At 51.3% G+C, this 24,332-nt stretch overlaps 1 protein-coding gene and 1 long non-coding RNA gene across 30 annotated transcripts in view; one reads left to right on the top strand and one right to left on the bottom strand.

Moving 5' to 3' along the window:
- The window catches only part of tcf7l2 (transcription factor 7 like 2), an 87,952-nt gene that overhangs the window by 6,686 nt on the left and 56,934 nt on the right, over positions 1–24,332 (bottom strand). For 15 of the 28 annotated variants that reach the window (XM_048986673.1, XM_048986674.1, XM_048986679.1 and 12 more), the window contains 7 exons: positions 10,040–10,172; positions 7,652–7,754; positions 5,999–6,085; positions 2,997–3,122; positions 2,665–2,827; positions 2,456–2,563; positions 1,795–1,843 (listed from right to left, as the gene is read on the bottom strand). In XM_048986673.1, the coding sequence (XP_048842630.1) occupies positions 1,795–1,843; positions 2,456–2,563; positions 2,665–2,827; positions 2,997–3,122; positions 5,999–6,085; positions 7,652–7,754; positions 10,040–10,172 (769 nt within the window). Of the gene's footprint in view, positions 1–1,794; positions 1,859–2,455; positions 2,564–2,664; positions 2,828–2,996; positions 3,123–5,998; positions 6,086–7,651; positions 7,755–10,039; positions 10,173–24,332 lie in introns of all 28 variants that reach the window. The other 13 variants (XM_048986671.1, XM_048986672.1, XM_048986676.1 and 10 more) reach the window with 1 other exon arrangement.
- Positions 931–1,539, top strand: LOC125715338 (uncharacterized). Of its 2 annotated transcripts, none has more exons than XR_007384014.1 (3): positions 931–1,040; positions 1,121–1,315; positions 1,434–1,539. It is a non-coding gene; the product is annotated as an uncharacterized LOC125715338 (long non-coding RNA). The 2 variants fall into 2 exon arrangements; XR_007384015.1 differs by having other exon boundaries at positions 977–1,080; positions 1,160–1,394.

The following is a 24,332-nucleotide window of genomic DNA, read 5'->3' as shown; positions in this document are numbered from 1 at the left end:
ATCCATTTCAAAGCATCACAGTGTTGGTACCAAGGCAGGGGATCATGCAATGCCAGTTAGTCATCAGTATTTAACATGGAGCAGAAACAAGCAAGCTGATGTATAAATGTTGCATTAGATAATGTGTCAAGCAAGGGATGAACAAAAGCAGGGGGGTATTCCCCATTACAGGATATAACCATAGTGACATGGCAGTTATCCCCCAACACATGATATAACCATGGTCATATTATGGTTATCTTCTATCATAGGATGTAACCATAAAAACATGATTGCTATCCCCTAAAGAGGATGTAAGCATGGTGGCATGACAGTTATCCCTCATCACAGGATGTAACTATAATGACATGATTATTATGCCCAATCGTAAATGTACACCACAATGACACAATGGCCATCCACTATTATAGTAGGTACCATAGTCAAAACAGAAAGGAAATGGTGTCTATCCTATAAGTACTATGACCATAGTGACATGATGGCTATCCTCAAGTCAAAGGTAATTGTAGGAACAGGATGACTATCCTGAAGTCAAAGGTAACTTTAGAGACATGATAGCTACCCTGTAGTCAGAGGGGACCATAGTGACACAATGGCTACCCTGTAATTAGAGGGAACTGCAGTGACACAATGGCTATTCTATAGTTAGAGGTAACCATAGTGACACGATGGCTATCCTGTAATGAGAGGTAACCATAGGGACACGATGGCTATCCTGTAATAAGAGGTAACCATAGTGACAAAATGGCTACCCTCAAGTCAAAGGTAACCATAGTGATACAATGGCTATCCTGTAGTCAGAGGTAAACCATAACAACACAATGGCTATTCTGTATTCAGAGGTAACCATAGTCAGATGATAATTATCCTTTAACATAAGAGGTAATAATAGTGACAGGATGGAGATCTTGTAACATCAGAGAAATTTCTAGTGATGTGTTGGTTATCCTGTACTATAACAGGTAACCACAGTGATGTGATGCTATCCTGTACTATAACAGGTAACCACAGTGATGTGATGCTATCCTGTACTATAACAGGTAACCACAGTGATGTGTTGGTTATCCTGTACTATAACAGGTAACCACAGTGATGTGTTGGTTATCCTGTACTATAACAGGTAACCACAGTGATGTGATGCTATCCTGTACTATAACAGGTAACCACAGTGATGTGATGCTATCCTGTACTATAACAGGTAACCACAGTGATGTGATGCTATCCTGTACTATAACAGGTAACCACAGTGATGTGATGCTATCCTGTACTATAACAGGTAACCACAGTGATGTGATGCTATCCTGTACTATAACAGGTAACCACAGTGATGTGATGGTTATCCTGTACTATAACAGGTAACCACAGTGATGTGATGCTATCCTGTACTATAACAGGTAACAACAGTGATGTGATGCTATCCTGTACTATAACAGGTAACCACAGTGATGTGATGCTATCCTGTACTATAACAGGTAACCACAGTGATGTGATGCTATCCTGTACTATAACAGGTAACCACAGTGATGTGATGGCTATCCTCTAACACAACACGATTTGATGGATATCCTCTAAATCAATGTTTCTCAAGCCAGTCCTCGGGACCCCTGCCAGTTCACAGCGTTGCTCCCTCCCAGCTCCCAGCACACCTTGCTTCTTTGGTTCAGGGGTGCTGGGAGCTGGAAGGTAGCGACAATGTGGGCTGCCTGAGGTCCCTGAGGACTGGCTTAATAAACCCCGGCCTAACACGACAGGCAGCGTGACACCCCCCCCGGGGGCTGGCTGCCGCTCACTTACCGCTGCCGTCCCCTGCCTGCTTTTCCCGTTTCCTCTTCTTTTTTTTGCCCTGTTGTTTATCAGTCAAATAAAGATAAATGGCAAACTTGTAGTTATTGTACGGCAGGCTGCGGCGATACCATGACAAAATTTATTTTATAATTTTAAATGCCTCTCTAATTAGTTAGCATCTGCATGGCAACGTAGCACGACATCCGGCCTCTGCTAACCGCCCCGCCTCCGCTAACCGCCCGGCCTCCGCTAAACGCCCCGCCTCCGCTAACCGCCCCGCCTCCGCTAACCGCCCCGCCTCCGCTAACCGCCCCGCCTCCGCTGGCTACCCCGCCTCCGCTAACCGCCCGGCCTCCGCTAAACGCCCCGCCTCCGCTAACCGCCCCGCCTCCGCTAACCGCCCCGCCTCCGCTAACCGCCCGGATTCTGTTAACCACCCCGCCTCTTCTAACTACCCGGCCTCCGCTAACCGCCCGGCCTCCGCTAACCGCCCCGCCTCCGCTAGCTACCCCGCCTCCGCTAACCGCCCCGCCTCCGCTAACTACCCGGCCTCTGTTAACCGCCCCGCCTCTGCTAACCGCCCTGGAGGCAGGGCAGGCCTTAGGTACAGACCCAGACCTGCAGGGAGCCCTGCTGGCTCACTTAAACTTTAAAAACTTTTAATACTTACATAGTTGTCCCGCGCCGACCAGCCTGGGTAGAGCTGCATGTGGAGCTGCCTCTCCTTGCGGGCCAGCTCGTAGTATTTTGCCTGCTCTTCCCTGGACAGAGCATGCCACTGTGTGGGGGGAGGGGTCACCCATGTCATTATTCAAACATGCATGAAGCATGTTGGCGATGGCAACGGCCAGACGGATGGCCGGCTGAGAGGCCACCCACCCTGCGGCCCAGGATCTGGTTGATGGCGGCGCTCTCCTTCAGCGTACACTCAGCCACCACCTTGGCCCGCATCTCCTTCATGTAGAGCATGAAGGCATTCAGTGGCTTCTTGATGTGAGGCTGCTTCTTCTTCTCCTCCTCCTTTTTGGAGTCCTGATGTTTCCTGTGGGAGGAACGAGGCAGGTCCAGAGAGCCATCAGACGGTGCTGGCCCCGCCCTCTCCAGGGGTTGCTCAGGTTCACGACTGAGCCGGGTCCGAACTGGTAAACTTCTTGAATGATTTTATGAGACCCTCACTGGCCACACAGTAGCACTGCCTGCATGGGACTTACGAGTTGTTGAGGCCCCCGATGTCACTGTGTGAGGACTCCTGCTTGACGTTGGGTGTGACGATGGCAGGGTGTGGAATGCCCGTGGTGTGCAGGCTGTGGTGGGGGGGCACCATGTGGGGCGGGAACCTAGAGGTCAGAAAGCCAAGTCAGAGCCAGAGCCAGAGTCTGAGTCAGTCAGAGTCACAGTCAGAGCGGGAAGGAGAGAGACGGAGATGCACAGTTGCTTGGTGCAGCCTGGGCTATGATACCAGCAGGCCCCTGCAGGGGGTGCCCTCACTGCCTGCAGGTTCTTAGTCTAACTTAATCCCATTCACACTCTCCACACAGAACCTCTCCCAGTCACAACGGCTCATTGGTCTCAACGGCACTGGAAGGATCCAGCGGGACCTCAGGGGGCCGCACCCCCCAAGCCCCCCACCCCCTGCAGAGGGGCAGAAACCCCGCTAATCTTATTCTAAATAGATAGGGAGGCATGAATAATGAATCAGTTCCTGTTCAAACAGAGCAGCCGTGCAGCCTGTGGGAAGCTCCCAGGGATGAGGGGATTAACCGTGAAAGGCTCGGGTGCAGTGACACCGAGTGGCAGGTGCGAGGCAGGAATGGGGGCCCCGGATGAGGAGCGGAGGCCCCGGATGAGGAGCAGGGGCAGGCGGCAAAGTGTGTGTGTGTGTGTGTGTGTGTATGTGTATGTGAGCCAGTGCCACTTACCTCAATGCTGTGTGCCTATGAGGGGAAGTGCCGCAATGTATGCCTGCATGCAGTAACCATACACTGACCAAAGTGCACACGTGTGTGCGTGTGTGTGTGTGTGTGTGTGTGTGTGTGTGTGTGTGTGTGGTAGCCTGTCAGGAAGAGCAGATGATGTACAAAAAAAGGGAGACGCTGAAAAAAGGCCTTTTTTCCCTTTAAACAGCTCATTATCCAGCGAAGTGTGTCTGCTTGGCCCTGAAGCCAGAAGATAATGATGATCCCAAACTTGCGAGGAGCAGCGAGTTTGAGCTGGGAGGGGCCCCCCGGGGGCCGCTGTGGCCCCTCCCCCACACTGGCACGGCTGACATGTTTCTGTTAATGCTCTGCTCCTCCGTCTCCTGCCTGTGCATCCAGTCACCCCCCTCAGAGCCACCCTGGTCCTCTGTCATTATCCCTTACTCTGTACCCCCCCCCACCCGCCCCACCCCACCCCCACCACATCAGCACGCAGAACAGGTTATGGTTAAAACATGATGGCACGCTCCTCTTTGAAGCCAATCCGGCATCAGCACCAAACCCCCCAGCAGGGCTGGGCTGGTGCCTCAGACCAATTTATCCAGGCAGAGCCCCCCCTGCTTCTCCAACATCTCAATCTGGGGTGGGGGGGGGGGCAGGCCCGGTGTCAGTGAGGACTGTTTAATTGCCAATCCGAGGTGGCTGGGCGGCTGTTTAATGTCTAATGACCCGTCGGCTGGCTTGTGGGAACCGAGATGGCGGGGGGGGGGGGGGGGGGGGGTTAGATATCAAAGGCCAGGGAGGGGTGTGTATATGTGTGTGGGGGTGGGGGGGTGGTTTCTCCTGTGTCGTTCAGAGAATAACAGATGCATACGCCTGTCACCCCATTACCAAGATAACCCTAAGCCTTTATTATTCGTCTTCTGTTTCCAAGACCCCGTGGTACCTGTTTGGGTCCCTGGGGGGGGGGGGGGGGGGGGTGCTGCTGGCTTACAAAGCAGACCCCGTTAGCAACATGCTAATTTAGCATGCTAATGTGGCTGGCAGAGGTGATACACAGTGTGGCTCTTAGCCGGGGGCCCGGAATGTGGGCCGGCTTGGAACTCAGATGCAGGAAACATGCCATAGCCACGAGATCTTTGTCGTTATCTGTTGGTACTTTATCTCTGCAATACAAAGAGTCAGGACTACGACTGGTAAACAACTTAAGAAAATGGTTGTCCAGGCTCCCAGCAGCCCACTCTGCAGCACATTAGCATGTATGGAGTAGCAGGCCACCAGTTTTAACAGAGCCTCACTAACACAGGCCCTGCACCGGCTCGCCTGTACCTACTCTCGGATGCTAATTTAATTACAGCACATCAAAATGCATTAGGCGCTTCCCAGCCCCCTGCAAATCTGCCAGCTCCTTCCACCAACGCAATTAACCGCACTGGAAACACCATGATACAATATAAGCCCCTCATTAGGGCGAATTAGCCGTCACTTAAGCACGGGGCCACGGGCTACGGGGCGTGCGGGCATCGTGGCCGGGAGGTGGGGCCTAATGAGGGTCCGCCCCCAATGGGGGGCAGGGGAGCGAAAGCTCCTCTTCTCAACGCAGCAGCTGGACGTGACTGCAGTCAGATCAGATGCGACTCGCTTTTCTGACAGAGGGACACACTGCACGTCTGCAGCACCCCCTGTGGTTGAATGACGTATTCTTCCCTTCAGCCTCTTTTGTTCACCAGGAGATGGACATAGTGACCGTTCACCTTCACACCGGCACCAATAAAAAGGAGGTCGGGGGATGGCCCATGGAGGAGAGCCCAGGAGAATGACCCAGAGCATTCAGCCACAAACAGGCGCAGCTCAGCGGCACCCGCGCAGCCCAGGTCCTGCTTAAGAGAAGCTGCGATTACGCTACAGGCCTGTGGCCAGCATATGGTCTCTGGCTGCTGACATACAGATGCTGCGGTATCTCAACCAGTATATCTGCAGCAAAGCACAGGCTGACCGGCCATTTGGCAGATTTACCCTCCAAAAGTTTGGTACTTTGTACGCAAGATAGAGACTGTAGCAAAGACAGACATACAAACTCCAACATCCCTCAGGAAGCTCAGCTGGATAAATGCGATTTACAGGGACTCATAAAATCAGCAGGAAGATTAATATTTCAGCATCCATGAGCTGCTCATCTCGTGGGGTAGGGAGAGGCGGGAGTTCTCATAAGATCGCTGCGCGTTGGCCATGCTTCTCTCAGAAAGGGAATCCGAAATGCAACATGTTCTGCACCTATTTCCCAGAAAGCATCTCACCTGGACATGGAGGCGTTGACGGTGAGGGCCGTGGGGTAGGGGTGCCTGAATCCGCCCGTGGTGATGGGGTAGACCGGCTGACCTTGCCTGCCAAGAAGAAAGGCAGGGGAAGAGAGCAGAAGGTAAAATCTCCCTGCGCTCCCAGCTTTATTCTCTTTTGATCAGAACAAAAATCTTGGGGATTGCAGAGTGGGGATCAAAGGCAGCAAACTCTGAACAATTTGAATGGCACAAATCTGATAGGAATGGCTAATTAAATTTTATAACCCTGCTTGTGTCGGTGGAATCCCTCTCCCCAAGCTGGAACTAGGTGTTTTGTTGTGATAATTAAAGACGAAGCGCCCAACGCTTTAATGGAGCCATCACGCTAATTGAGGTCTACACATCCAAAGAAAACAATAATGAATGTAAATTTATACCAAAATAAAGTGCAGCAAATCAAAGGCCTGTGCCGAGGCTCCCGGCCTCTCTCGGTATTTAGATCGCGGTGAGAAAACATTAAATTAACAGAGCTTAATTTGTAGCCTTTTGTCATATTAACAAGTGTTGACAAGAGTTACCAAGGGAGAGTCCCCATGTGGAATTGTGGGTAAAAGACTGGCAATCACGGTTCATTACTCTAATTGGACAATACAGCAACATGCAAAGTAGTATTTTCACCACAAAGGAGTAACTCAGGGCCAGGGAGGGGGGCAGCAACAAGGACAGCCTGCTGTAGTTCTTTGGGGTCCCTAGATGGGTTAGGGGAGCGACAGCGGACCCAGAGGGATCGGGACAAGGGTTCGACATGAGGAAGCAAACAGCTGTAATGGGCAGGTGCAGAGCCAGCTGTCTCATTCGGTTTGGTCTGATAGGCCTTTTGCGTGAACAACTCTCACATCTCTGCTGAAATCCACTTGGGAAGATGGAGTTCATAGCAGCCCTTAGGGCTGACAGAATCAATGCTCAGCCTAAAAATTTCATGCTCAGCAAAAGCTGATCTTTAATGTTATTTAATAAGATAACAGTGTTTTTTAATAGCCAGCAGGTAGTGTGCTCGTTAAGGACACGGGCTGGCTGCTGGACGCTTGAAAGGCACATGGCACTGCGGGTGTAACACCTCACATGAGGCTTTCTCAGACTGTCCTTGGTTCGCACAGGTCGACGAGGTCACTCCAGCTTAGCAGTACAGTACAACACTAACCATAATATTAACATTCATTTCAGGTCAGTTCAGTTTTATTTATGTAACGCTGGAATCACAAAGCACCTTATAGGGTCACAGACCCCAAGTCCACATACAGAGTATCTGAGGGGAAGAAGGAGTATCTCAGAGAGTAAGAAAGCAGAGTGAAGTGAGAGGCCCATCCTCTGCTGGCTGTACCAGGCACTGCAAGATGCCATGAAGTAGCTTTAAAATTCTGTCATAAGGAGGGGCAGTGCAGGAAGGCTGGGGGGCTGGACCACAGCTGAGCACCAGAGTATAGCGGGTATGGCGAGTACGGCGAGTATGGCGAGTATGGCGAGTACGGCGAGGATCGGGAACCAAGGAAACACTGAAGGACCAACTAAGGAATGAAGTAAAACCCAAGGGAAATGAGAGAGTGGGATAACAATAATATAATAATAATAACAACAACAACAACAATAATAATAATAAAGAGGGATGCTTACTGTGGTACTAACCATCCTAGCGGATGGGGAATCTGCCCCACGGCCCCAGGGGACAGCGGGTAGTATGGAGAAATGTCAGAGGGGTGTGGGGGTCTCGGGATTCCTGTCAGGAGGAAGAGAGGAAAAAACATCAGTGCTGGCAAGAAGAAAAACAGCAAAAGAGCCAGAGGCCACCAGAGAAAGCTTCCCCAGAAGGTCACCCCAAAAGGCTGCCTCAGAAGGCCGTTCTAGAAGGATGCCTCAGAAAGCTGCCAAAAGAAGGCTGCCCCAGTAGGCCAGCCCAAAAAGGCTGCCTCAGAAGGCTGTCCCAGAAGGCCCCCCCTGAAAGGCTGCCTCAAAGGGCCACCCCAGATGGCTGCCTCAGAAGGCCCACCCCAGATGGCTGCCTCAGAAGGCCCCCCTGAAAGGCTGCCTCAGAAGGCTGTCCCAGAAGGCTGCCTCAAAGGGCCACCCCAGAAGGCTGTCCCAGAAGGCCCCCCCGAAAAGCTGCCTCAAAAGGCCCCCCTGAAAGGCTGCCTCAAAGGGCCACCCCAGAAGGCTGCCTCAAAGGGCCACCCCAGATGGCTGCCTCAGAAGGCCCCCCTGAAAGGCTGCCTCAGAAGGCCCCCCTGAAAGGCTACCTCAAAGGGCCACCCCAGATGGCTGCCTCAAAGGGCCACCCCAGATGGCTGCCTCAAAGGGCCACCCCAGATGGCTGCCTCAAAGGGCCACCCCAGAAGGCTGCCTCAAAGGGCCACCCCAGAAGGCTGCCTCAGAAGGCCCCCCTGAAAGGCTGCCTCAAAGGGCCACCCCAGAAGGCTGCCTCAGAAGGCCCCCCTGAAAGGCTGCCTCAAAGGGCCACCCCAGAAGGCTGCCTCAAAGGGCCACCCCAGAAGGCTGCCTCAAAGGGCCACCCCAGAAGGCTGCCTCAGAAGGCCCCCCTGAAAGGCTACCTCAAAGGGCCACCCCAGATGGCTGCCTCAAAGGGCCACCCCAGATGGCTGCCTCAAAGGGCCACCCCAGATGGCTGCCTCAAAGGGCCACCCCAGATGGCTGCCTCAAAGGGCCACCCCAGAAGGCTGCCTCAGAAGGCCCCCCTGAAAGGCTGCCTCAAAGGGCCACCCCAGAAGGCTGCCTCAGAAGGCCCCCCTGAAAGGCTGCCTCAAAGGGCCACCCCAGAAGGCTGCCTCAAAGGGCCACCCCAGAAGGCTGCCTCAAAGGGCCACCCCAGAAGGCTGCCTCAGAAGGCCCCCCTGAAAGGCTGCCTCAAAGGGCCACCCCAGAAGGCTGCCTCAAAGGGCCACCCCAGAAGGCCACCTCAGAATGCTCCCCCAAAAGGCCACCCTAGAAAGCTGCCTCAGAAGGCTGCCCCACAAAGCTACCACAAAATGCTGCCTTTGAAGGCAGCCTCAGAATGCTGTAGGTTGCAGGTAGCCTTGCTGTGTGCATACACTCGGTGGTGGGACTGCCAGGCTTTATATTTTGTCACAAGCGTTACACCATGAGGACACGCAAAGCCACCTGGCGGAAAGGGGAGCTAGAAGCAGGGACCCAGCCAGGTCAGTGACCGAGATCTTATGAGTAAACCTCTGCATCAGAGGGCAACGGTAAAGCTCAACCTTGGGTACATTGGACATCAGCTCTACTGGCATAGAAAGAGATGATCTGGAGCTGCTGTTTTACGGCTGGCACTAAGCCCCGGGGAAGGGGCCGATCTGAGCTGCAGGCTTGGCGTGAGCAAGGCTGCTCCGCTCTCTGACCTCTGGCCAAATGCCTGTTCTCTTGCAGAGTAACAGGGTCGCTCAACTTAATATTAAACACTGAAAAACCACACATGGGTTTGACTTGTCACCTGGAAGTAAAATACACTCACAAACAGCACGTTGGGCCAAAGTCAATGAGACACTGGCTGGGACTGAACAGGAGTCTGTCAGAATCGCGTCTGCCTGCTGGCAGAGCAGAGACCCCACCGCCCCCTCTGGAATGCATCAGCTGAAACTTTGTGACCATTTTCCATCCCACAGTAAAGATGATGATCCTCGCTGTAGAAATGCTTCGGGACGACAGCCGTGGGACGTCCACAAGCTGGTGTCTCCCCAGGCAGGTATGCTTTCAGACGAGTCATGGGCGATGCCAGCAGCTGTTATGCTCTTTCGCAGACACCTCCGAGGAAGGGCTGGACCCTGCAGGAATCACTCCCGCCATTTCCCTTTACCATCAATTATCCACAATCAGTCTAATCCAATTAGGACGTCATTAGCGGCGCTGCGTGCGCAGACTGGGCGAGGCGTTGGCTAAGAGGCTGGGCAGGAAGTCAGTAGCATGGTGATAAAAACGCCAAAGCAAATGCACACGAGAGGAGGTCTGAGGATGACAGCCCCCCCCAAGTCCTGCACAGCCAGCTCTTACCTGTTTTGGGGTCCACGTCTGTCTGTAGGTGGGGAGGCGGGTTTCCGGGCGTGAAGTGCTCATTGCTGTAGGTGATCAGGGGCGTCAATGGGTGGACGTGGTGGGGGTGCTGCACCACTGGGACCTTATTCGACTGGGGAGGAGAGAGAGGGTGGAGCTGAGCTTCAGCAGGAAACCACACGCTATCAGGAACACAGTGCTGCTACAGCGCTCAGGTGGAACAGGCCTGGCCACAGGCCTCTCACAGCCCGGAAAGACCAGAAGGCCATGTGCCTCACAGCAGCCAATCAGCAGGCTAGCTTCAGGGTGGAGCAAGGTGGGGGCACGCAGTCTGAAAAAAACAGGCCCGGCATTACCATAAGAGTAGGGGGAGTAGAGGAGGGGCTGAGAGCGAGTGGCCCGGGGCCCAGCTTAAACCCGCCCCCACAGCCCCCAGATATGCATGCCTTAAACCCGCCCCCACAGCCCCCCAAATCCGCTTTGCCTGCCATGAGTTTGCATCATAAAGGAAAATATCATTTCAGCATTTGGCTAAATTGGTTTTAGCAATGTAATCTGTCCTTTGTCTGCCTAAGTGGGAAAAGGACCTTTTTCAATTAATCAAGATTACAGGCTGGGGACGCCATGGGGGTCTGCGGGCGGCTGCCAGGGGAAGGCGGAGCCTACCCACAGCTAAAGACACCCACGTTCGGCTGGGCTGTAGGTTACCCGGGTCGAGGGTACGGTAATGCCTAGATTAGGGTCTACACTCACTTTGGCCAGTGACTTCGTTTCTTTTAATGTAGCATGGTGAGAAGGGGGGTATGGGGTAGGGGGTGCAGGGGGGCACGGGGAGACAAGGGGGACATGGGGAGGTGCAAGGGGGCACAGGCAGGAAGGGGGGCATGAGGGGAACAGGGAAGGACAGATGAAGTGCAAGCAGGCGCTCAGCACGCGAGCCAGCAGCACACGCTTCACACATGGCGTCAGGTGTCATGTGCAGGGAAGGGGAGACTGGCTCCCCAAAAACTGTGACCTTTCCATGGGCTTTTCACAAGACACTAACATGAGCAGGGGCATGGAAGCTGCCCAGGGATGACGGCATGGCGCATGGAAGTGAGTCCGGACAAACGATCGACATTAGCGAGGCAAAGACGGCCGCGTATTGACAGCTGTCAGTCACAGGCAATAAGCTGGCCGCACATCGTAATGAATACTCAGGATCCCGCCGGGCAGGGCAACCCCTGGCTCCACCAAGCCGCCTGAACAAGGTCTTCTGTGAGAGCCAGAACCACTCAGCGGCTCACAATGTGTGTGTATGCATATGTGACTGCGTGTGCTTATGTGTGTGCGAGCACTCAAGGCCCAGACTGTGCCCTTTGGATGGGAGGGACTGTGGCTTCATGCCAGTCACCCCAGTTTTTCCAACACGATTTGACAAAAGCAGCCTTGAGCCTGGGGTCAGGTTAGGGTTAGGGTTACTGTGGCTCGCTGTGGCTCCAGTGCACCCCACACAACTCACTGCTGCTTCCTGACACACTCCACACAGCTTAATGCTGCTTCCCGACACACCTCATATAGCTCACTGCTGCTTCCTGACACGCCATGCACACAGCTCAGTGCAGCCCCAGTGTGCCCCACACATGGCTCACTGCTACTTCCTGACACGCCCCACACTGCACATTGCTGCGTCTGCACACAGCTCACTGCTGCTTCCGCACACGGCACACTGCTGCTTCCGCACACGGCACACTGCTGCTTCCGCACACGGCTCACTGCTGCTTCCGCACACGGCTCACTGCTGCTTCCGCACACGGCCCACACACGGCTCACTGCTGCTTCCTGACACATCCCACACACGGCTCACTGCTGCTTCCTGACACATCCCACACCCAGTTCACTGCTGCTTCCTGACACATCCCACACACGGCTCACTGCTGCTTCCTGACACATCCCACACATGGCTCACTGCTGCATCTTGACACACACTGTACATTTAACCAGACCAAAATAAGTTCCAGTGCCACAGTCTGCGTATGGAAAGCATTGATACTTTCTATGAAGATGCGAATGTTCCTCGGCTGTGTATCTGCTGCCCTTTTTTCTACCTTGAGATATATATATATATATTTTTTTTCTACATAATAATTCCCATGGGTCCACATAATCTCCACGGCGGTGCCGGCACTGTTACTCCACCCGCCGCTCACCGGACCCCCAAACCCCCCCGGAACACGGCAACAGGACACCGGAGCCGGCCTGTGCTGGGAAAAGCAGAAAGCAGACACCACAGTCTGCACCGCTCTCCACAAAGATGGGCACTTCCTGGACTGGCCCCTGTCAACACCTCTCACTAATATCCCCCCCCCCCAACACTGCTGTACAGCTGCCCCTGTCCCCAAGCTGGGGAATAAAAGTAAGGAAGGAGAGTGGGACTGGGTTGGGCTCTCAGCCCTGAAGCCTCACATTTCAATCACACACACATCACAGACACACATTAGCGATCTCCCCACAAATCTCCTGTAAAAGTCTTCCATTTTGCATCTTGTAGGATATTAATATATCAAATTCCATTTTACAGCTGACTGATGATGGGTGAGTGAGTCAAGAGAGCGTGAGCATGCTTGTCAGCGTGTAAGCGCACATCTCTGTGTGAGCTCCTGTGTCAGCATGTCAGAGCACCCATCTTGGTGTGGGTAAGACTGTCCATGTTGGTGTGGGTGTGAGACTCCCCAGGTCAGTGTGTGAGACCGCCCGCGTTGGTGTCGCCGTGTGAGACTCCCCGCGTTGGTGTCGCCGTGTGAGACCCCCCGCGTTGGTGTCGCCGCGTGAGACCCCCCGCGTTGGTGTCGCTGCGTGAGACCCCCCAGGTTGGGGTCGCCGTGTGAGACCGCCCGCGTTGGTGTCGCCGTGTGAGACCCCTTAGGTTGGTGTCGCCGTGTGAGACCGCCCGCGTTGGTGTCGCCGTGTGAGACCGCCCAGGTTGGTGTCGCCGTGTGAGACTCCCTAGGTTGGTGTCGCCGTGTGAGACCGCCCGCGTTGGTGTCGCCGTGTGAGACCGCCCGCGTTGGTGTCGCCGTGTGAGACCGCCCGCGTTGGTGTCGCCGTGTGAGACTCCCTAGGTTGGTGTCGCCGTGTGAGACTGCCCGCGTTGGTGTCGCCGTGTGAGACTGCCCGCGTTGGTGTCGCCGTGTGAGACTCCCCAGGTTGGTGTCGCCGTGTGAGACTCCCCAGGTTGGTGTCGCCGTGTGAGACCGCCCGCGTTGGGGTCGCCGTGTGAGACCGCCCGCGTTGGGGTCGCCGTGTGAGACCCCCCAGGTTGGGGTCGCCGTGTGAGACCCCCCAGGTTGGTGTCGTCGTGTGAGACCGCCCAGGTTGGTGTCGCCGTGTGAGACCGCCCGCGTTGGTGTCGCCGTGTGAGACTCCCCAGGTTGGTGTCGGCGTGTGAGACTCCCCAGGTTGGTGTCATAGTGTGAGACTCCCCAGGTTGGTGTCATAGTGTGAGACTCCCCAGGTTGGTGTCATAGTGTGAGACCGCCCGCGTTGGTGTGGGTGTGTGAGACCGCCCGCGTTGGTGTGGGTGTGTGAGACTCCCCAGGTTGGGGTCGCCGTGTGAGACCGCCCCCGTTGATGTCGCCGTGTGAGACTCCCCAGGTTGGTGTCGCCGTGTAAGACCGGCTGCGTTGGTGTGGGTGTGAGGGACTCCCCAGGTTGGTGTCGCCGTGTAAGACCGGCCGCGTTGGTGTGGGTATGAGAGACTTCCCAGGTTGGGGTCGCCGTGTGAGACCACCCGCATTGGTGTCCCTGTGTGAGACCGCCCGCGTTGGTGTCGCCGTGTGAGACCGCCTGCGTTGGTATGGATGTATAAGAGTGTCTATCTTTGCCTGTGAGCACCCATGTAAACATTGCCGTGTGTTAGCACCTGTGTCAGCATCGCTGTGTGGGAGTGCCTATGCCTGGGTGTGTGAGCACCTGTGTCAGCATCGCTGTGTGGGAGTGCCTATGCCTGGGTGTGTGAGCACCTGTGTCAGCATCGCTGTGTGGGAGTGCCTATGCCTGGGTGTGTGAGCACCTGTGTCAGCATCGCTGTGTGGGAGTGCCTATGCCTGGGTGTGTGAGCACCTGTGTCAGCATCGCTGTGTGGGAGTGCCTATGCCTGGGTGTGTGAGCACCTGTGTCAGCATCGCTGTGTGGGAGTGCCTATGTCTGGGTGTGTGAGCACCTGTGTCAGCATCGCTGTGTGGGAGTGCCTATGTCTGGGTGTGTGAGCACCTGTGTCAGCATCGCTGTGTGGGAGTGCCTATGTCTGGGTGTGTGAGCACCTATTTCAGCATCGCTGTGTGGGAGTGCCTATGTCTGGGTGTGTGAGCACCTGTGTCAGCATCGCTGTGTGGGAGTGCCTATGTCTGGGTGTGTGAGCACCTGTGTCAGCATCGCTGTGTGGGAGTGCCCGCTCTTCAGGACAGCCAGCCGGTACGTGGTTTCATCTTGCTGAAAGGCACTGAGAGTCCTGCTCCACTGAAGCATGACCCCCTCACAATGGAGACCCAGCAGACCGAGCGTTTGTGTGTGTGCATGGGTACCTGTGTTCTGCTTGTCCGTATGTGTGTGTGTATGTGTGCATAATCGTGTGTGCGCGAGATCGAACACATGCACGCATGCACACACACGTGCACGCACGCACGCACTCACACACAAACACACGGCACAGGGAGTGCAGAGGCACTCTGTATTCACAAAGACAAACAGCCGTAACAAAGCATCCGGCCGTCCTCTTAACAAAAAGGCCAGCAGCTGCAGGCAGCCTTTCCCGGCTCACAAAAGAGCTCAGAAAGAAAATCAGAAGGACTTGGCTCCAGAGAAAAGAGCACGTTCAATATTTATATTTAATACAGTACATTATTGGACTGTATTTAAAAGTTAATCTATTCACTTTATGGTGATGACAAGCAGGCCTCTCTGATCAGAGGAGTTAGCAAAATTTATGTAGGCCATAGTCTTCAGTTTCATTTGTCTGTTTTTTAATCTAAAAATGGAAGTTTGAAATAATTATGTTCTTCATGATTTCATCTAATAAAATACTGTGGCTTTAACTGCATTTATCTAAAACCGCAGAATCCAATGGCGTATCTGGGACCATCCTGAAGACCACATTCATGTGCACAGTGTGCGCGCACACACACACACAAACACACGCGCACACACACACGCGCACACACACACACAAACACACGCGCACACACACACACACAAACACGCGCACACACACAGACACACACACACGCACACACAGACACACACACACGCACACACAGACACGCGCGCACACACACACATGCACAAACACACACGCGCACACACACACGCGCGCACACACACACGTACACACACGCGCGCACACACACACGTACACACACGCGCACACACACGCGCATGCACACACACACGCACACACACACGCACACACACGCACACACACACGCACGCTGCGGACGGGGGAACAAGCTGCCCTTTTCTTTCCTCGGGTAAGACGGTGCAGTGCAGACCTGTGAGGTAAGCAGGCCGCTTCACGGCACGGCGCCTCCTGGACTCGGGGGCAGGCGCGCGGCGGCAATCGAACAGCAGCGTGTTTGGGCTGCGGGCGGCCAGCCTGCGAGGGCGGCGCTGTGCCCCTCGGCCCGAACCCGGCCGGGACTGGCTCCCCCGCAGGACACCCCGGCACCTGAGCCGCTGACGCATTTTTAATAACGCAAGAAGTCATGCAAATTTCCACAAAAAAAGCTGAATTAAAATGTCTTTAAGCAGTAGCATGTAAATAAATCTTTGGATCATTTTAAGGCTCACTGCCACCTCACACCAAGAGCATCAGTGTGCATTCTGGGAGGAACAAAAGCCAATGGCACACGGGCACACAAACGATCCAGTCACGCGACATTCCTTCTCCAAAAGCAAAAAGGGCTGATTTTATAGCTATTTAGCAGCATGAAACCCCGCAACTAACACATTACTTAACGGAAAACGCCCGTCTTCGCGAAATAAATCTGAACAGATAAAAACGGTGTAAAGTGTAAACATCTTCAGGTAGGGGGGTGAGGTGGCCCTTTGGAATGTCAGTGGCCACGTCCAGCTGACACATGCACACAGACTCGCACACACACACACATGCTCATACACACACACACACGCTCATACACACTTACTGACACACACGCACGCACTCACACATACAGACACACGCACGCACGCACTCACACACACATGCACGCACACATGCACTCACACACATACACACACACACACACGCTGTTACTCACCCAGCCGCTGAGGCTGAACTGCCAGCAGCCAACCTGCTGCAGCAGAGAGAGCTCAGAGATCAGGGCTTCTCCCTTGGCTGCCAATTCCTCGGAGCCCAGAACAGGCCTCTCCCATGTGTACATGCCCTCTGACTGCCCTGCTCTGCTCTTCACCTCCACAGCCCTCTCCTACCCAAAATGGCTTCTGCTCTTCTTTCTGACCTGCAGCCCACACTGAGCAGCCCCTAAACGACACGCTTTTGTCTTTCTTCTGTGGCTTCCTTCTTTCTCGCTTGCTTGCTCGCCCCGGCACTTCCACTCGCCCTCGACGTCCCGCCCGTGTAACACGCTAAAAGACGAGCGGCTTTGGGCTGCCACAGCTGGACCCGTGGTGGGAGCGTGCCGCTGGGACGTGCCTTGCCCCCACCACCGCTCGCATGTCGCGCTGCGCTCAAACTTCTGAGCGCTCACGATGCACATGATAAAAAGGGGTGCACAGTCTCAGCGGTTATGGCAAATGCGTGCGCGCAAGCTTCCCACGAGCAACGGAGTGCAGGAGCAGGAGGAGGAGGAGGAGGGAGGAGAGGAGGAAAGCAGGAGCCGAAGGCCAAGCCTGACACACTCGGCACTTGGCCGGGGAGCCCGGAGCTAGGCTGGCCAGGGAAGAGACACCAAGACGGGGGGGAAGGGAGGCCAGCAGGAGGTCCTTGCAGCCTCCATAAAGGGGGAGCACATGGAGCAAAGCTCCCTGTGATCCTGTCAGGGTCGCCAAGATGCGGCGGCAGCAGGCACAGAGCCGCACTATACTGTCACTCTGATGAGGGAGCCTCTGTGGGCTGCTGCGCTTCTCTGTCCTGCTTTGTGCTTTTTAAGGAGACAAAGAGCAGCAGACACATGGGCCCCACACACTAACCCTAACCCTAACCCTGGGGCACTGGACCCCACACACGCCTCATGCGACTTCAGCGGCAAAAAGCAAATCACCACCTTAAATACTCCCAGCGGCGTGACAGGCTCGCGGAGGCGAGAGCAAGGAGAGGCTCCACCGCTGAGGAAGTGCCGACACCCTGAAGTGTGCACACAGCACTGTAAATGGCGCATTAACACAAGCAGGACGTCAGACAGTGAGCAGTGATGGCAGCATGCGGACTGCCAAGCAGGCCATTTAAACTATAAGTTCTGCTTCACAGGCATCTCAAACATCCTCGCTCATCTCTATATCGCCGTCAGCCCACTAAAAACGCTCCTTATGCTACCCCTCACCGTCTCCAGGTACCTGCTGCCGATGTTCATCGGTCCTCTGGCCACCACCCACCTCCAGGCCCTCATGTCAGCTGGGCCTTAATCGCAGTGAAAGGCGCAGTGCGTGGCCCGGCCTGTCGTGGCGATGCAGCGGCTGACTGCCCTGCCCCCGCCCCCCATCAGTCAGCCGGGAGTCTCTGCAAATACGCCATGTCAGGCAGCCGCTAACGGCAGCAGGGCAGGTCGCGGCAGGAGAGGGCGATGGAGGCTGGGCCGCGGCGGGAACGGCCGGCACCGCGGCTGCGAGCGTGTGTGCATGTGGTGGAGGAAGGGGGGTGAAGACAAGAGAAATGGCCCTTCACTGGGGCAATAGCCCAAGACAAGGAAGAGCAAAGAGAAAGCGAAAGAAGGAAGAAAGAGATAGGAGGAAGCGATGGAGGACAAAAGCCGCACGTGGGAGCACGTCTCGGATGAGGGTCCCGCGCACGCAGGCAGCTAGTGGGACAACGCATTCCCCATGCGCTGCAGGGCCACCAGCGGGAAAGCAAGAGATCGGGAGCAAAACTCATAATTTACACCGCAAATCCGACATGTAAATAACTAACGACTTCATGTACAATTAGAAAAGAAGAAAGAATCGGCAACAAAAGAAATGTTAACCTCATAAAGGAACTTCCTTCACAGGAAAAATCAAGTTTTAATAATTCCCCCCCCCCCCACACACACACACACACACACAAAAGTTAACAACAACCCTTTATAAAGGGAAAGAAACAACTCGTGGATACATTTTTTATGGAAAAATGCGATATGGGCTTTCAGCTCCAAAATGAAGAGAGCTCAGTGACGCCGTAAAATGTAAGGAGTCAAAACCAGAGTGTAAAACCGACACAAAAAGACGACGCTGAGAGAAGGGCGGCAGGGCGGAGGGCCGGGCAGCGGGCTGGCTGGCGGCCGGGTGCTTACCATTCAGGACGGCTGTGTGGGACCGCTGCTGATGCTGTGCCGCTCCTGCCTGCAACAAGCATGCCTGCGCTGACAGGAGCAAGCGAGTGCGCTACACGGAGTGCATGTCCCGCCCGCCGTCTGCCACCGATCCACTGGAGGGCAGCACCTCGCCTGCAGCCAGTCCGCAGCCCCTGCCCAGCCTCCCTCCGGCGGCAGTGGCGGCGGCACCAGCGCGCCACTGCTCACGCTCAGCCCCCATTCAGCGAGAAACGGTGGTACCGCACGCTGCGCTTTCGCACCCCAGCGCCCCAGCCTCCCCCTTTAATAAGCTCCCTTTGTGTCCATCCTTCCCTCCGTCTTTGATAAGTTGAAAGAACAATAAAAAGAGAAAGGCTCTCCTTCCTTCCACGGCTTGGCAAACATAAAGGTACTCAAGATGTCTCAATAGAAGTTGCCCTAAGTTTGCTAAACTCAAGCAGCGGGTGTCCTGTCACATCAGTAATCCTAAACGTGTCACCCGCTCTCGGGGCTTGAGGAAGAACACAAAATTTCAAAAACCAAAAAAAATACAAAAGATGAAAATAATCCGTTCCAACAAAGTACGCATGAAGCAGTAACAGCCCGCGGTCCTGTTCGCTTGACCGTGATTTTATGTACACACAGCAAAACACAAACACCAGACAAACATGCCATTTTCGATATTTTTCTCTTTCTTTCTTTCTATAGCAAAAGCACAGAAAGTGAAGACGCGGTACGAGGCGGTGCACGCTTCCCCAGACCCTTAAAGACAAGCGCAGGACCGCGCTCCAGAGAACCAGACAAGCAGCCGCAACAGGGAAAGGCAGCCAGGGAAAGGCAGCCAGCCCCGCTCAGCCCAGAAACAGACAATCGGAAATTTAGCCGGGCCAACCAAAGGCACGAAGAGACGAAGCTCACTCTTAAAGCCGCGATCCGAACACACTCAATGCCACCGCTGTGCGCCTTTTAACCGCAGAAGAAGAAGAAGAAAAAAAAAATCACTATTGATCTTCAAATAGCGATAATTGAAAAGATCAAAAAGATTAAACAAAATTGGGAATCTGCTGACTTACCATGTTATACGTTTTTCTGTTGCAACTTTCGTTAAAAAAAAAATTCCGCCAAAAGATGCTGCATCGGAGGTGTCAAAAATTTCCAGCCGCCTCTTGATCGTATTACTTCCGCAGTCTTGCCTTCTAATGCTTGTGAACTTTTTTGCCTTTTCTCTTTTATTTGTTTGTGGTACCTTAGCTTTTTTGCTAAAGACTTTAAAAGGCTTCAGCTCAGTAAACCAGCACAAATTATCTTGCCACCTTGCAGGGCTCTGAAGCTTTGGCCGCTAACTTTGGAAGGCCCTTTACTACTGCATCAAAATTAGCATTGTCAAAGCAGTTAATGAATATTAATATTGTATTTGTCATTGGAGCTGGCCCGTTGCTGAACTCCAAGTCATCCATCAGGGACAAGATTAAGAACACAATTATTTCTGACTGACAGGGACCAAATCTGCTAGTTTTTTTTCCTCGACGATTTAAAGAAAAAGACACAATATCATCTTAAGGTGTCTCCCCAGAGACAAGAGAGCAGATTAATACACTTTTAATGAAGCGAGATTTCACTGTGCGTGGACTGAGGAGGGAGAGGAAAAAAGCGAAATACTGTGACTAACAAATTCAGCATTTTGCTTAAAGATGAGACACCACAAATGGCATTTTTCGCGACACCCTCTAACACTCCACTCAAAGAATTTCTGGGGAAAAAAAATTGTCAAGGAATTTGCTTTTTAATGATGGGCATCTTGTTTAAGTTGGGATAAATTTTCCCAGACGCCTTCCCCAACAACACACAGAACAGTAAATAATTCCTTCATAAATATGACAAGCAGCACCTTAATCACACGCACAGAGTTCCGGCGCAGTTCTCCGAGTGCTGTCATCCTCTTTGTCACTTTGGACCACACAAACGGCTCACACCAACACCCCTCTACCGGATCGTCTTTTGCCAGAAACACATTAAATACAGAGAGCCACTTTCAAGTTTACTCTTGCTGGAGAAAACAAAAGTACATGGGACCATTTCGGGGGAACCGGTGCGCGCCTTTGCCGCCCTCCATGCTGGCTTCGGAGAGCCACGCGCGGAACCCTCCACGCTTTCGTTTAAGCATACTCATGCAAGGAAAAGTAAATGTCACATAGAAATTGTACCGCACATACGTAAATTCACGTCATTTATTACGTTACGATATTTACGAAAATATGGTGTCATCTTTTAAATTACAGATTCCATACTTTCTTCTTTTTACTTTTTTAAATTCAATTATTAAAATTAAATTATCAAAATGCTACAAATCTAAAGGCAGACAAAAATATAAATAAGCCGAAACAGATGCAGGAAACACAGTCAGGCGACTGCGCTCATCTGCTTACCTTGATCATTTCCCCGATTCCGTTGTCTTACAGCTGGCGACGGCGACTAAGCTTTAAGTTTTCAAAGATTTCTTTTGTGTTTTTCTTTTTTAAAAATGAGATTTTATCGACTTGCTCCTCCCCAACCAACCACCTTTTTAAACATCACAATAAAAATATCGTGAATGAGAGGGCGACGAAAAACGGCAGATGAGCCTGCGGATTGTTGCGGGTTCAGGTCAAGCAGCACCCGGGCCGCCCGGCGGGCCCCTAATTCCATTAAGAACCCTCAGATGAACATTCTAAATTGGAGTTTTGTTCTCGAGGTGCCAAAGTGACCCCCCACTTCCAAAAGCTCAGGGCCACAAATACAGATGGCAGCCTTTTACCGAAATGCAAAAGCCGCTTAGAATTTCCACGTTTTGTGCGTTTTGCTCGGAAAGCCGCCGGTGGCCGTTACTGCCTACAATGTATCTTTTTCGCCTTGTTTTAAAAACTGTCTAAAATATTTTAAGAAGAAAATCATTTAAAATATATGGTTAAAAATATTTTATATTATACGTATTTATATAAATATTATTTATGTATAATATATTATATATAAACTATCAAATTCTTGCATATTATATACATATCATATATTATACATATATATATTATATATATACACGTTACATATATTTATGACAAAATAAGGTAAGTAAATCTGCACACATACTGTAAAATTACTGAATTCAAATGCATCACAAAAATGTTACACATTAATAAACTGAAAAATTGGTGTAAACTAAAAAATAATTATAATAAATTAGCTTTTTCAATTTAAAAATTAAGGATGCTGTATTTAATAAATTAAAAATTATATTTAAAAAAAATTAAAATGATTAGCACAACAAGGATTAATTTTCATTCATTCCCTTTCTTCTTCCTTATTTACATGTAAAATATTTTGCAATATTTAAACAATAATAAAAAATATCAATAAACTATGTTATTATTCTTATTATTATTATTATGGCATGTGCACATGTGAGGGACTCACGCAGCGACATCTGCATTTAGAGCCCAGACACGGCGCTCTGACGGCCGCCAGCGTGCGGCTCGCCCCCACGGCGGCCGGCCGGCACGCCAGCAATGCAGCGGCACTACCGCTAAATTAACTCTGCGACTTTGAAACTTATTGATCTGCTATTAAGACACTAGTGAACTTGATGAAGTGAGTGCTGTAGGTGACTGTGAGACTTCAAAGTCTGACGCAGCCACATAAAACTAGCCGCTTTGATCCACAGCCTGGATCTGGAGAGGGCTTTAGGAATACGGGAAAAAAGCCCAGATTCAGCCGGGCCCGTCCTTCACCAGGAACCACGGCACGATCCAGACTGGCCACTGCCAGATGATAACTGTGCATGTTTTAACAAACGATAGACGCTGAAGAAATGCGGCTCACACAGAGCTACAGGCCTCATGACCCCCGTACGCATGTGGAAAGGCACAAGACAGAGAGAAAGGTCCCCTCTCTAAGCACCGTGTCAGCTTCATGCAGCCTAAACGAACAGTGTCAATGGAGAGCTTACAGTGGTGTGAGCATGTACTGCTGCACATGCTGCAGAGCTGCAAACCCGACTCGGCCCATTGCACACAAAGAAGTGGCCATAACTTGGAGTGAAACTGAATAAAATATAGAAACAATGAACCAAAACATCTCTGTGTGAAGCCATGCCCTCCCAAACTCCACCCCGGGGCACGGTGCGGGTCCCTGTTCAGCTTCTCTTTTTGCACCACTGGGTGGGGGGACATATTGACTCAGTAAAGGGCAAAAGGAAAGGACACATCAGATTGCTGAAATTTAGGTATAAAAATGCTACTAGCAAAATTCATTCAGTAAAACAGTATATTATTAAATTTAAATATAAAGTACAAGGTGACATAATGAAACGTTGCTATTTAACAGACAACTTCAGATGTATATGATTTCATTTTTTAAAAAATGAAGATGCTTTGACTATGCACATTATGGTGGGAAAGTCCATCCTGTCCAGGAAGGAAACATGTCTCTTTCCCAATAACCAGCAGGGCTGATCTGTCACAGTGTAACATTTGGGCGATCTGCAGAGTAAAGAAGACTGAATGGTGGTGTGTGTTTTAGGGAAGGATCGGCAGTATGGTGATTCAGGGCTCGGGCATGTTTGCCCACGGAATCCAATCCTCGGGAGCAGTGTTCACTCACTTAAGAGGGAGTTTTAAATGGCCCCGATTAAGAGGAGCAAACATATAACAAGGGCTTAACATTTTCTCTCTCATAAAATGTGTTACTATCACATCCAATGCAGTTCACCACTCTGATGGTGGTTTTGTCCACGTTAAAAAATAGACCAACTACAAATCCATTGCAGGGAATTTATAAGCCTGATAACAGATAAATGCATAATTTGCCATGAAAATTTTTACATTCTATACAAACAAAAATTAGCGCAATTTCTCACTGTTCTCTGAATGCACATTTAATATATTACAAAAATGAACACTATATTCTCATTGCAAACATTGCATGGACATTATTCATATTAACCAGAAAAAAAATAATTATATCTATATTTTATATATATATATATATATATATATATAAATATATATACACACACATATATAAATATATATACACACACACATATATATATATAAATATATATACACATAAATATACACACACACACAAACAAAAAAAATTGTAAAATGATATATAATTAACAAATAATTACCAATATTAAATAAGAACCAATAAATTCATGGAAGCCCCATGTTGTGGTAGTACGAGTAGTAATGGTAGAAATAATAATAATAATATATAATGATACATTCTAATAATAATAATAATAATCACTATTATTATTATTATTATTATTATTATTATTAATAATAATAATAATAATAATAATAATATGGATCAGTGGAACGGAGTAACTAATGTATCGTCACTGTTGTGTTATATGAATTAATAGCTGAACAGTTCTCTTCTTTTTGAAAAACAGGTTCTATTAAATTGCAAAAATCACTCAAATATAAATTTGAGGAAAATTCTCTCATAACCAGAAGACTCAATATTAGCTATTTATATTTACATCCATTGATTCTTTAAATCAGGCACGTTAATGCTTCCGTCCTAAAATTTGGGGGGGGGGGGGAAAGGATGGAAAAATAAGAAATAAATATATAATACAAATAAAGGAGAGCGAGAAAAGAAGTGAAGAGCGGAGTGGGAAGAAGAGCCTTGTGGCACAAGCGCATGCGAGAACTTTTACCAATTAGTGTGCAGAGAGAGGCACAGCCGCCACCAGCCTGCCTCTCGCAGTGCTGGGCCTCGCGGCTAAGCTGTCATGTTGGTGGGATTGATCAACAGGCCTGCGATTT

Source organism: Brienomyrus brachyistius, chromosome 20 (genome assembly GCF_023856365.1).
Source record: "Brienomyrus brachyistius isolate T26 chromosome 20, BBRACH_0.4, whole genome shotgun sequence".
NCBI lineage: Eukaryota > Metazoa > Chordata > Actinopteri > Osteoglossiformes > Mormyridae > Brienomyrus > Brienomyrus brachyistius.
This window is presented reverse-complemented; position numbering and strand designations above follow the sequence as displayed.